Source organism: Ursus americanus, chromosome 19 (genome assembly GCF_024610735.1).
Source record: "Ursus americanus isolate L20-20 chromosome 19, mUrsAme1.1.p, whole genome shotgun sequence".
NCBI classification, from domain to species: Eukaryota; Metazoa; Chordata; class Mammalia; order Carnivora; family Ursidae; genus Ursus; species Ursus americanus.
This window is the reverse complement of record NC_142145.1, coordinates 17,963,354-17,975,733: the sequence shown is the minus strand read 5'-3', so window position 1 is coordinate 17,975,733 and position 12,380 is coordinate 17,963,354. Positions and strand designations below refer to the sequence as shown.

The window sequence follows — 12,380 nt, the reverse complement described above, 5'->3', positions numbered from 1 at the left end:
TGTAGACACAAAGGAAATTTATAAAAAGGCAGATGTTGCCCTAAGATCTCTACATTGAATGACAGACCTAGTGTGGAATGCGTCCTTCTCTATCCTCTCCTCTTGAAGTTTTGTGATTATCCTGTAACACTTTAGATAAAGTGATTCATTATTAAATAATTTTATTTATTTATTTGGAAATAAATTTATTTGGAAAAACTTCTTTACACACTGCATTTGGTTTTACAGAAAACTTTTTAGATTTTCTTTATTCCCTTCTGAAAAACGTATTGAAAGGGCTATTTGTGTTCATGTACCAGGAGACTGATGAGGTTTAGACCAATAACTTGCTACCTAAAGTATGTTCCCTTTCTGTCCTTTATATATTTATCATGTCACAGTGGCAGTAGGGAACAATGGAGTTCAGAGTCAGATTTCAAACAAAGACTGAAATAGACCTATTCAAAAACTGAAAACCAAAGATGATGTAACATTGAGTGCTATGTAGATGCTATTTAATGGGAGGCCAGAGCATATGTGAGTGTGTATATATTGTCACATAGTTCGTTTATCTTTGCCTGTCTTTTCATGTGATAGTAAGTAGTTGAAGAGGCTCCTAGCTACAAAATTAAAGAACTTTCCTAGGTAAAATAATAGAATTTGTGCCACGTCTTTCATCACTTGAAGCTATGCTGAGACTTTTGCCATTACGTTTTACTAATCCTTAATAAGAGAGGCCAATTGATAATTGACATCACAGCTTTTTTGTTTTAAGAAACCAAATGCTCGGTTATACGTTATGCTGTAAATTGTCAATATTCAGCGCTACATATGACTTCTTTCAGATTTATTATTGTCATTAAACCTTGAGGTTTTTGTTTTGGAAGTGGTACTTTTTAAATTTCTTCTGCTGATTTTTCTATATGTGGACAGTTTTAAAAGCTCAAGCAGAGTTAATTTGAATATTCTCAATTATAAAAGTAGTTCTAGTTTCTGCAGTCTCAGCTGTGAGGTAGTCTAAATGAAGTATTTTTTGGTGGTGATGCCAAGATTTTTAAAGCATAGTAAATCTGATTCCTTGATCTCTCTTACAGTAGTCTTGATTTTTTTTTGTGCTCACAGAATTTATTAAAGTAAAATGTAAATGGCTTTTTCTATATATACTGTCATTTAAACAGGACTCAAAGAGTCTGTTTATTTCTCTCATTAAAAATAAATTTACATATATTGAACATTATTCTATTAAGACCTATTAGGCTCATTCTGGCAGTTTTCTCAGTAGATTTTTAGTTTCCTTTATGCTTGTGACTTACAGTAGATGGAGTTTAATCCCACTACGTACTTGACCAGGCTAGGGTAATGATCATTCAGTCCTGAACTTTTATTCATTTGTATTGAATTTCCTCACCTCTCACTCTACTGTCCTCTCACTTAAGAGTAAAATCAGATACACGGCCTTTTCAGGGATGATAATAATAATTTCTTTTTTTTTTTTTTTAAGTAAAATTATAGAAAAGTTCCAGCTGTTGAAAACCACCAGAGGAACTTTGTGAACAATTTTGGTGGCTTGAAAGCTAAAACCTGAAAATTACTCTCTACCATCCCAGCTCACTAACTTTTTTGCATGAGGAAGTGAATATTTGATAGGCTGTAATAACTGAATTTATAATTAAAAATTATTTTTAAAATGAAAAATTTATTCAATGGAACATAAAAATATTTGAGATTTCATTGCAAGATTACAGAAGTCTTATATCTTAGGAAATGTGCACTTACGAAAAGCTCTGTTTCATTCGTAAACGTAACATTATAAAATTATTGTTATTCCATAAGGAACAAAAAAACAGGTCTTTTGATAATAAAAGCAGTTATAATTTCCCAGATGAGACTTTCATGTGTGCAAGATGTGGTTTTTAGGGTTTATGGAGTTGGATTGTCTGGTTTTTATTACTGTTCATGTACTTTTAGTTCTGTTTACTACCTCACACGTGCCTGATTGACATTATGATGCATTCGTGTGGAAATTATGAAAAGTTGTTTTCATGCAGCTGTCCTGTAGTTACAAAGGAACTTCACTGTGTGAAAAACAAACATATCATTCAGTGGACAATGCTTAATCTGTTCAGGAGCCCAAACCTATTGCTGTTCAATGACAGAAGAAAGGAGAGGGATTAATTTGAAGATGCTTGTGCATGACATATGGTAATTTCTCCATAGGAAGGAAGTGTCAAATGGTGACCTCTAAATCTTAACATTGACCTCCAGTTGTAGAATGTGTGTGCCATACGGTCTTTTTGCCTTTTCATATGATAATTTAAGCTGAAACATTTTCCTGGTAACATAACTTTTTGGGGGGTTGGGTGGGGTTGTTGCATGTATTTTACGAGGATTAGAACATTCACAAGAATTACTTTCATAATATAAAACATGGGTATCATAAAAATATTTTTTAAACTAAAAATGAAGTGATGTTAGGGTTCTTCTCACAAAAGTTGTTTAGTATATGTATTCTTTATAAGTTGGCAGATTTTAAATTGTATTTTTATAAAATGTGGAAATTTGAAATGATTTCAGTGGATGTTGGTTTGAGATATCAAAAAATAATTTACACATAAGGATAGGAAATAAATTATTAGAAAAATGTAATTGGCAGTGTGAAGACTAACTTAAACTTTTCAGTATGTGATACATTTTAAAAATTGAATTACATTTTTGCAAATTCTTAATATGTCTGTCATTTTTTCCTTGTAGCCTTCTTGTTTTAGAACTGTTTTTGTATTAATTAGTACATTGATAAATTAGAATATTAAATAGATTTTGGTTGTAAGAGGGATTTGACTACACTGTGATTACTATTCAATAAAATATATCATTTCCCTTCATAATCCTCAACAATCATGTCCTTCTGATGAAAACATCATTTTTCAGTTCTCCATTTACTATATTTTGCCAACCTTGTTTTTCATTCTTCACTAATACTGAGCTTTTTTTCAGAAGCCGCTGTACCTCAATTCTCTCCTCTTTATTTCTTCTGTTTTCTCTGCAAGTTCCTGCTCCTGTCATTTCCGTTCGGTCTGATGCTGACCACTCTGGCTCTGACCCTGCTTCTACTCCTGCTTTACATACCTGTTTCTTAGTAAATGAAGGTATTCTCTCTCAACTTTCTAACAACTCCCTTTCAGTCTGTGCTTTATTTTGATGTGACATGTTCTTTTTATCCAGTTTATACATTTATCTGCTTTGTTATATATGAGATCCTAAATTTTCCACTTTTTAACTTTATTTGCTAATGTCAGTGATAAGGACCAGTTATGAAAATGTAATGCTACTGCTGGCTGGTATAAACTGTGTTTCTTGTAATCTAGAATGCCATTGAAGAAGTGCAAAGACACTAATCTTTGATGTGAAGTAGGTATTAAAAGGTGGATTGGTTTTCATAATGATGTTTGCCGTGTGATCTTTGGTTTTAGAACTAATTAGAGGGAGTTAGAAGGAGATGTGAGGGGTCTGTTTACATTATTATTTGAAAAGTCTTCAGAATGTTGATTAGCACCAGTGATTATAAACTGCAAGGAATTCACCTGTTTGTCCTCCTTACTGTTTCTGTTTCTGAATGAGGCAAAAATCCGTAATTTCAATTTTTAAAATGTAGTTAGGCTATCATATTATCCCTGTGGAGTTACGCTAGTTGAAAGTATTTTTGGAACTCTGAAAATGTGAATGGAATCCACAAACCTTTTTTCCCCAAGAGCCATTATAGGATTATATTTACTGCCTGGAAGCCTAACGGAACTTGTAAGCTCTGAGTTATATCCACTGTCTTCATTGTGGGCTCTGTCTTGACCCGTATGTATAATATAAAAAGGAGGAAGTTTACAAAATCTCAAATGTAATCCATATTGATTCTGACTCTTCACTAAAAAACAGTATTACCAGTCCATTCAAATGGAAAGAATGGTACAGTATCTGTAAAGTACAGAGCCCATGTTCGAAGTACCACTCATTTGGAAAGAAAACTTGGGAGTGCAAAAGTGTAACTCATTTTTTGTTTGGTTTCCCTGTCATAGACATGAACAAGGTTAGTATGCCAAGACTGGATTTTAGCAAACTAATTAGGGTCAAATTTATTAAGATGTTGTGAAAAATAGTAATTTGCTAGTTAAAAAAAAAAAAACAACGAACTGATGATTTTGGACCATGGTGAGAATCACTAGCCTATAAAAATTCAGCTCATAAATATACCTCATACTTTTATGAGACATTAAAGCACTTCAAGAAATTGTTAGGTTATAATTTATATTTACATATATATTTCTGTGTGTGTAAGTATATATATATATATATATTAAGTATATATATATATTAAATATATATATCTCCTCTACATATGTATATATATTTTCTATTGAAAATAAATTGGAATCTAAAATGTGTGTGCTCATCACCTTAATTATTTAATTATATATTCTCAGTTGATGAGAATTTCCTTACTGAAAGGATGAATCTTTAGCTAGGTGGCTTATCTGTTACTCACTGATTCCCTCTCTCTCTCTCTCTCTCTCTCTCTCTCTCTCTCTCTTTTTTTCAGCAATCCCAGTAATTATTTTGAATTTTATGATAGGGTTCTTGTTGTTTTAGAAAACTGCAGTTTAGATTATTTCAAAACATCGATTTGTTAAAATTCTGTGATCACAGATAACTCACCTTGTATATGGTAGTAGGTAATTGGTTTTTTGCATTCATTCTTGATTATTTGTCTTTAAGTGTTATCCCCAGAAGATAATGGTAATTATTGTGGATTAGTAGTGGCTTCATACATGATTTGGGAAGACTGAGGCATTTATTATGTATATATTTTTCAGACACCTTACACCTTTAAAACAGGGTTGAAATGCTTATTTGAGAATGTCTGGATACTGATACTTTTAGATATTGCAGTGGCTTGCAGTGTTTGCTTTCTTCATATAATCAAGTTCCATATATATTATGGACTAGAATCTTGGAAAAAATAACTTTTATTCCCATAGATTAAAGTTAATGATACTTTAGATGTCAATTTTGGATTATCTGGTTTTTATTTTATGAAATGTCTGAATTCATTTTTCCTCTCAAAATGGGTGTTATGTTACTTTCTCAGTTATGATTGTGATTAAATATCTGATTCTTTTTGTAAGAAAAGAGATCAATAAGTATTAATTAAAGGCCCTGTGACAGACAAGGGAAGACATTTCTGTTGACTGACAAAGGTGGTCATACACAGATGGCCAGGCCTTAAGAGACATGAACTTATCTTTCGATATCTGTGTGAATGCCCTTTTAACTGAAAGTGGTTTCAAGTCTACAGCTGTAGTACATGTTTATTTCTATGCTTTCTCAATCCTGAATATGTTTTATTTTAGAGGGGCTGTTTAGAAATATGTTTTCCTTGTAGAATTTGTATATGCTTTATGTGGAAGTTTATTTTTATTTAGGTCTTTGAGAGTTCTTATAAAGTACCAATTACATGATTTATAATGAACTACATTTGATATAATTATTTGTATAAAGTATCTAATAAATTGAAATCATTTATAACGCAATTAAGCACATTTACCCTTTTTTAAATTTTGGTATATTTAAAGAAACATCTTTGAATTAGGGAGTGCCAAAATGCTCAAAGTATTTGTAATACGTTACATTTTAACAGGATGGAGTCAGTTGGCTGCTATGCATTGTGTGATGCTGCCAGACCTGCTGGGATTGGATAAATTTAGACCTCCACTTCTAGAGATGCTGGCTCGGAGATGGCAAGATCGATGCTTGGAGGTAATACTGATGTGGTATGGACAGAAAACAAAAACCTGAAAGCAGTAGACAAGTGTAAATTTGAAACGAAATGGTTAATGTTTATCTAATTTCTTTTCACCTGTTCATTATGTGGTAGAAAATACAGATTTGTGATTTTTTTTTCAGTTAATATACTGAACAGTAATGTTCCAGCTTGCGTGTTTGTTTACTTTTTAATCCAGTGAGTATTTGACTAAAGGTTTTGTATACTTTATGGAACTGCTTCTTTGAGTATTGGTTTCTGTAGAGATTGTTCTATATAGATTAACGTAAATGCATGCTTGTGCACATACACCCACCTCCCCCAAAATCACACACTGAGTAATAATCACATCAGTCAAATTCTAAGTGAATAGCCATCGTCTAGTGGAAGATACTATGTTATAATAAAAGAAAGTCTTTGGAATTTGAAGAGGCCCAGGCTTAAATATCAGTTCTGCCAATTATTAACTTTGTGACCCTAGGCAATTTACTTAACCTGTTTGAAGCTCATTTGTAAAGTGGGGATAATAATATATTCCTCGTGGGATTGCTGTCAGGATCAAATCAGATAATGCAAGTAAAACAGTACAGAGCCTGACACATGGTAGGAGCTCAATAAATGGTAGCTATTATTTTGTGTTAATGGACTTATGCTGTATTAGACATTGGCTTGGAATATAATATCACCAGGGACTTGGAAATGTTTTATAGATAGAGATTTCCTTTATTATGGCATTTGACCTATCTAGCTATAGCAGTTTGTATCATTCAAGATTTTAAATTGATCAGATATAAATATTTCCCCCATCTGGTTTCCCTTCCCTCAATTCTAAGTGGAACTGTAGCATACTAAAATTTTTATGGTTTTGCATCGAATAGTATTTGAATTCACTTTAAAAGTCAGTTATAATTTAAAACAATTTTTATTCAAACTCTTATCAGACATTGCTGAGTTACCTTTTCAGTGATAAAGAGTTAATAAATTGATTCATAAACCACTTGACAATTGACTGGCTTCTTTGACCCCATGCTTGTGGTAATTTGCCAAAATAAAACTTAACTAAAATAGCAAAATAAACGTGTGCCGCATTGAAGGACAAACTGAAATGATTTAACTGAAAACTAGGTTCCTTCTGTAGAACTAATGCCATTACACAGGAATATATTTTGCCTGTTTGTTGAAAAAAATTGTTTAAACATGTCTTAGGTATACAGGAATTGTGCAGATGTAGACATATGATTGTGCAAACAATACCTATTCAGTATATAAATACAAAGAAATTCACTAGATAAGGTAAAATTTCTTCAGGCTAAAAGAGAAGACAAGTTTAACAGTTCTGACAGTGACTTTTAACAGTACCAATTATATGGAAATTTTAAAGTGAAAATTAAAGTGCAAGAATGTTTTAAAAGCTTTGGAAAATGGAGTTTTAAACCCACTGCTGCATAAATGTACAAATATAATTCTATTAGTGTTAAAATATTTTTCAGTGAGATCATTCATTAAAGTGTCTTTGATTTTGCTCACATCCAGTTTATTCAGTACTTAGTTCATTATTTGGTTTGTAGTTTTTCTCTTGTAAATAAATGTGGCTTGTATATTTTCTAGCTTTAGTTCGTGATGAACTTTCTAGTTTTTAAACACCTCACCAACTGACGTACTTCCTGTTTTTTCATTCGGCTCCGTTTCCTTCTCAGGTCAGAGAAGCCGCTCAGGCCCTGCTTCTAGCTGAACTGCGAAGAATTGAGCAGGCAGGGCGGAAGGAAGCCATTGACGCCTGGGCCCCTTATTTACCTCAGTATATGGACCACGTCATATCACGTAAGAGTTCTCCATGAAGCTTTTCGTGTTTACATACAAAAGTTCTAAAACCTACAGATACGCTTATTACTGCCTGTCAAAAAAATTGTGAGTCATTTAAAGTGAAAATAAGGGGTCCTCGAAGTCTACGCATTCATTTTCTGAATTCCTTTGGGGGTTTGGGGTTTGGTTTAAAAGAATATATCTAAATGCTCTCTAATGGACTGAGCTCTTAAAAATTAATCCCCAATCAAAAATTCCTACTCTGTTGAACAGTAGCATCTGTTTCCGTTGCATGATTATGTTTGCGGATGCCAACTTGCAGATAGGGATCTGATGACGGGCAAGTACAGCATAAGGCAGATCTTTTCCAAGTTGAAGTTGGAGTTGCAAATCCATAAGAAATAAAGATTGGGTAGAGTTAGACCAGCGTACTATCGGAAAAGAAAATTAGCAAGGATTTTGACGGACGGATCTTTCAAAAGAATACAATTTGAATGGACTGGGAAAGGCCTTGGGAAGAATTGTTGAAGTGCTTGAATATTTTTTGCAGAATCAGACCTTTGTGATCCTGCTGCTAGGTCAAGTGGTCATTGAAGAAAAGTTGTATTATGCTGTTGTAGTTTTATTCTTTCTAGAAAAGTATACTTCATCCCCAATTCATCATTTGATTGATTCTTTATTCTTCTGAATTGATTCTTTATTCTTCTAAAGAATTCTTCTTACACTAACAACCCTTTCTATAATAATCTATTCTGGAATTAAAATTTTGAACTGTTATATTGAGTATAAGATAAAATCAGTTTTTCTTTTTAAGTTAAATTCTCAATGAAACTTACAACTTTTTACTATGAAAATTTGGCCTAGGTTTTAGGTAGATTCATTTTAAGTGATTTTTGCCAATACCAAATTCTTAGTAATAAGATACTCACTATACATGTCAAGACAGACAATACATGATTGTTTAAGAAGGATATGAAAACAAGATTCAAAAAGTGCTATAATTGTTATATCTGGTGTAAGACTACCAGATGTTTGTCGGTGGTGACTCTAGTGGTTGTTTTTAGGTATGTGACCACCTTGAATACTTAACCTTTCTCAGCCTCACTTTTATCACAGATGAAATGAAGACATTAGTGAGACTATAGGGTTTTTCTGAGTTTGGAATGAGGTAATGTTCGTAAGTGCATGGAACAATGCCTAGGCTGTGGTAAGCACTTTATATTAAATACATTCATAATCTGTAAAAATGCAAATAGGTGTTTTACATATAACCATAATATCGCATGTTAACAACTCTAATTAAAATTCTTTTTTTTTTTTAAATTTTATTTATTTATTCGACAGAGATAGAGACAGCTAGCGAGAGAGGGAACATAAGCAGGGGGAGTGGGAGAGGAATAAGCAGGCTCATAGCGGAAGAGCCTGATGTGGGGCTCGATCCCGTAACGCCGGGATCACGCCCTGAGCCGAAGGCAGACGCTTAACCGCTGTGCCACCCAGGCGCCCCCTAATTAAAATTCTTTAATCTGTTTAGATAACAGAATTTACTGAGATAATATTGATTTTCATTTGCTTACTGGGACTTTTTCCATTTTAATACAAGGAAATTGAAAAACCAAAGTCTTTAAACATATGGATGCTATGAAAGGTATTAGGCTTAAAGTTCTTACTTAAATATGTATAGGTTTTAATATCTTCTACAATGTAAAAAAAAATGTTTAAAAGAATAAGGCTAGGGTGAAAAAAGCTTTGCTTTTGAGCATTTGAAGAACGTTGAACAGTCCTGTTTGTTCAGCCACTTGTCGCTGTTAGCTTTGTAATATTCTGAAAAACAGAATTAGCTCATCAGCTCATCATAAGCCTTAATGAGTAAAAGATGCCCTAATTTAAGGACAAGCTATGAGATGACATTGTGTGAAAGCAGGATTAGCTCAAGTATCTATTCATTCCTTTACCCCCAACACCATTTTAAGATCTAAGGATGCTGGAGGAAGCAAGATGCTCCAATTAAAGGACAAACCTAGGTTGAAGGTAAAACAATAGCAAATCATTAGAGATCCTTTTGAAAGGACGATGCTGCTATGGAAGTATAAGAAACTGTTTCAGGACACCTTTGTTTGGAGCGGATTACAGTGGGAAAGTGGACTGAAGTAGAATACATAGCTGAGAAGCTACTACAGAGGGAATGTGGGACCCAGACCTAAGTGTAGATAGAGTGGAATAAAAGGTATTTCTAAGGCTTGATTACAGATTATGTATAATGGTCTAAGGAAAACGTGAAAGATGCATACAGTGTTGCATTCTTGACAATTTGGGAAGAAAAGTATCATTAGCAATGGTGGTGAATGCCATTTTATTTTATTTTTTCCTGGAAAGAAGGGAATGAGTTAGCTACAAGATAAAGGTGTAATATGGTCTCAGATTACTCCCTGAAGCAATGATGAAAATGTCTATGTTGCTAGGTTAGAGGTCTGTTAGAGAGTCCAGAGAGGATACGGTGTAAGTAAAATAATGACAGTACCTACCATTAATTGAACATTCTGTCTGTCAGGCTTTTGCTAAGTGCAAAAGGTCTGTGTTATTTCATTAAGCCACTGCAATAAGCCTGTAAAGTAGGCACTAGTGTCACTACCACTCCCCACTTTTTTTCCCCCAGATGAGTTGGTTGAGGCCTAGAGAGATTAAAGAACTTTCTTAAGGTCCCTCAGTTACTAAGTGACTGTCAGACTACAAAACTGATATTTCTTAACCACTATTTATTCTTGCTTCCTCCAGCATCCTTAGATCTTAAAATGATGTTGGGGATAAAGGAATGAATAGATACTTGAGCTAATCCTGCTTTCACACAATGTCATTTCTAGCCATATTTAACAACAACAAATTGGAGCAGAAACGTGTAACTGTAAGAAAATCACTCTTAATTGTAAGAAAATGGTTCTCATCATTGTTTAAGCATAAACTAGGTTGTTCTTAGGTCAGATTATTAACTGAATGTTGGCTTACTTAGAATTTTAATCTTATCACTTCCTGTTACTGTATTTTTAGTGAAAGAATAAACATGCAGTCTACATGTAACTAAAATGGCTTACACTAACAACTCTTTTTCTATAATAATCTATTCTGGAACTTTTACATTGTCTGAGTATAAAATTAATATGTTTACTGGGAGCTTTCTACTTTAATAAAAGAATGTCAAGCTGAAGGAGTAAGGATTCTGAATGTGTGAAAGGAGAAGAAAGCATACAACAAATGAGAAATGACCACATAGGGCTGTTGAACAGATTTGCTGTCCAAAGGGATCAAAAGGTTATGGAGCCAGCTGGTGGACAGCCCACACCTGCCATAACGTGCTTGTAGTGAAATTGTCTCTACCATGGTCATTAATATTCGAGGAGATGATTATCGTAGCAAGTTAGTAACAGCATAAAATGTTCTTTTAGGAACTTAAAACCTATTTTTACCGCAGGAATCTTCTTACTGAAGTAGGTAAAATATCAAGTACCAAGGTAAATACACCATTCATCAGATATTTTCTGATAATTTAATCAGCCTAAACATTTAAAAATGTGCAGTAATTAAGCAATATTGGCAGCTCCTAAGTTATGACTGAGCTTCGTCTAAGAGTCCCTTTGTAAGATGTCTGAGACTCAGAGAATGCTTTTGCTTGAAGAGCAGAATGTCATACTAGGCTGATGGGCTGTGATAGCCCTTCATCTAACAGCTCTGGGGCCTGAGGTTTAAAGTGGGAAGTACCTTTCCCTGACTTCACAGCCAGTAAGTAGGTGAGCTGGGACTAAGATGACAACTTAAGTCAACTGGTCATAGTGACTGGGGTCTTCTGGAATTTTATTTAGGTCCATTATGTAATAAAAGCCTTTTGTAGGTTTGTCTGGGAACCTAAGGAAAGCAGTGGGCCAGAAGCCAGTTGCTTTTCTTAGGGCTGGGGAGAGCAGTAAAGGAGAAACTTCTGTACAGCATCCAGCACAGCGGATCATACATGCAGTAAATGTTGGCTGACTGTCTCCTTTCCTTTGCTGTGCTAGTTTCTGTAGTTTTGTTCTCCTTATTGTCACTGCCTCGAATTCACTTGAATTTATAGTGCTCAGAAATTCTGGCAGTAGACCAGAAATCACTAGGGAGGAAAAAGGAGCGATAGTCTGCCTTAACTGAAAAGCCGGTTCACAAATTTTCATAAAAACCAAGTCCTTGTTGAGTGATATGAGAATTTTCCTTCAGGTAATGGAGTCCTGTCCCAGGACGTGCTAGGAAACATTTTATCCCTTACAAATGCAGGCAGTATGTAAACTTTTGATGCTTAATTTCTGATAGAAAATTTGAGGGTAAGTGCATTGTGATTCTTAGTGTAATGGTTATAGGACCAGAATTCTAAATATTGCATACATTCTTGTGATAGTGACTTATATAAATATTGTAAATGTTTTCTGGTTATCACTCTTTCTCATGTATTTGTAATCACTTTTATATTACAAAATACTTTTTAGAAATTTTTAAATTATTTTTACTAAGGAAGGGTTAATGTTATTTTGTGAAACGTGTTATAATTCAGGTGAAATGTTTAAGTTGTCTCAGATTTACTTTGAAGGGAAGATATTTTGTAGAACCCGCTTTTATATATTTCTTTTTGTGACATTCTACATGTAGCATTTTGATAATTGACTTTTTTATGAGGTCAACCTCCTGCTAGTTTATGAAATATACCCGCGCTTGCCCTTCATTCCAGGCAGTGACTACGCGGAGGTAAATGCTGATGGTTCCTGATTTCCTTTGG

General features: G+C 33.9%; 1 protein-coding gene across 3 annotated transcripts in view; it reads left to right on the top strand.

The window, feature by feature from the left end:
- Positions 1-12,380, top strand: part of WDR7 (WD repeat domain 7) — a 346,017-nt gene that overhangs the window by 115,579 nt on the left and 218,058 nt on the right. For 2 of the 3 annotated variants that reach the window (XM_045790166.2, XM_045790168.2), the window contains exons 18-20: positions 3,027-3,125; positions 5,666-5,784; positions 7,486-7,609. In XM_045790166.2, coding sequence (XP_045646122.1) covers positions 3,027-3,125; positions 5,666-5,784; positions 7,486-7,609 — 342 coding nt within the window. The remainder of the gene's footprint in view (positions 1-3,026; positions 3,126-5,665; positions 5,785-7,485; positions 7,610-12,380) is intronic. The other variant, XM_045790167.2, reaches the window with a different exon arrangement.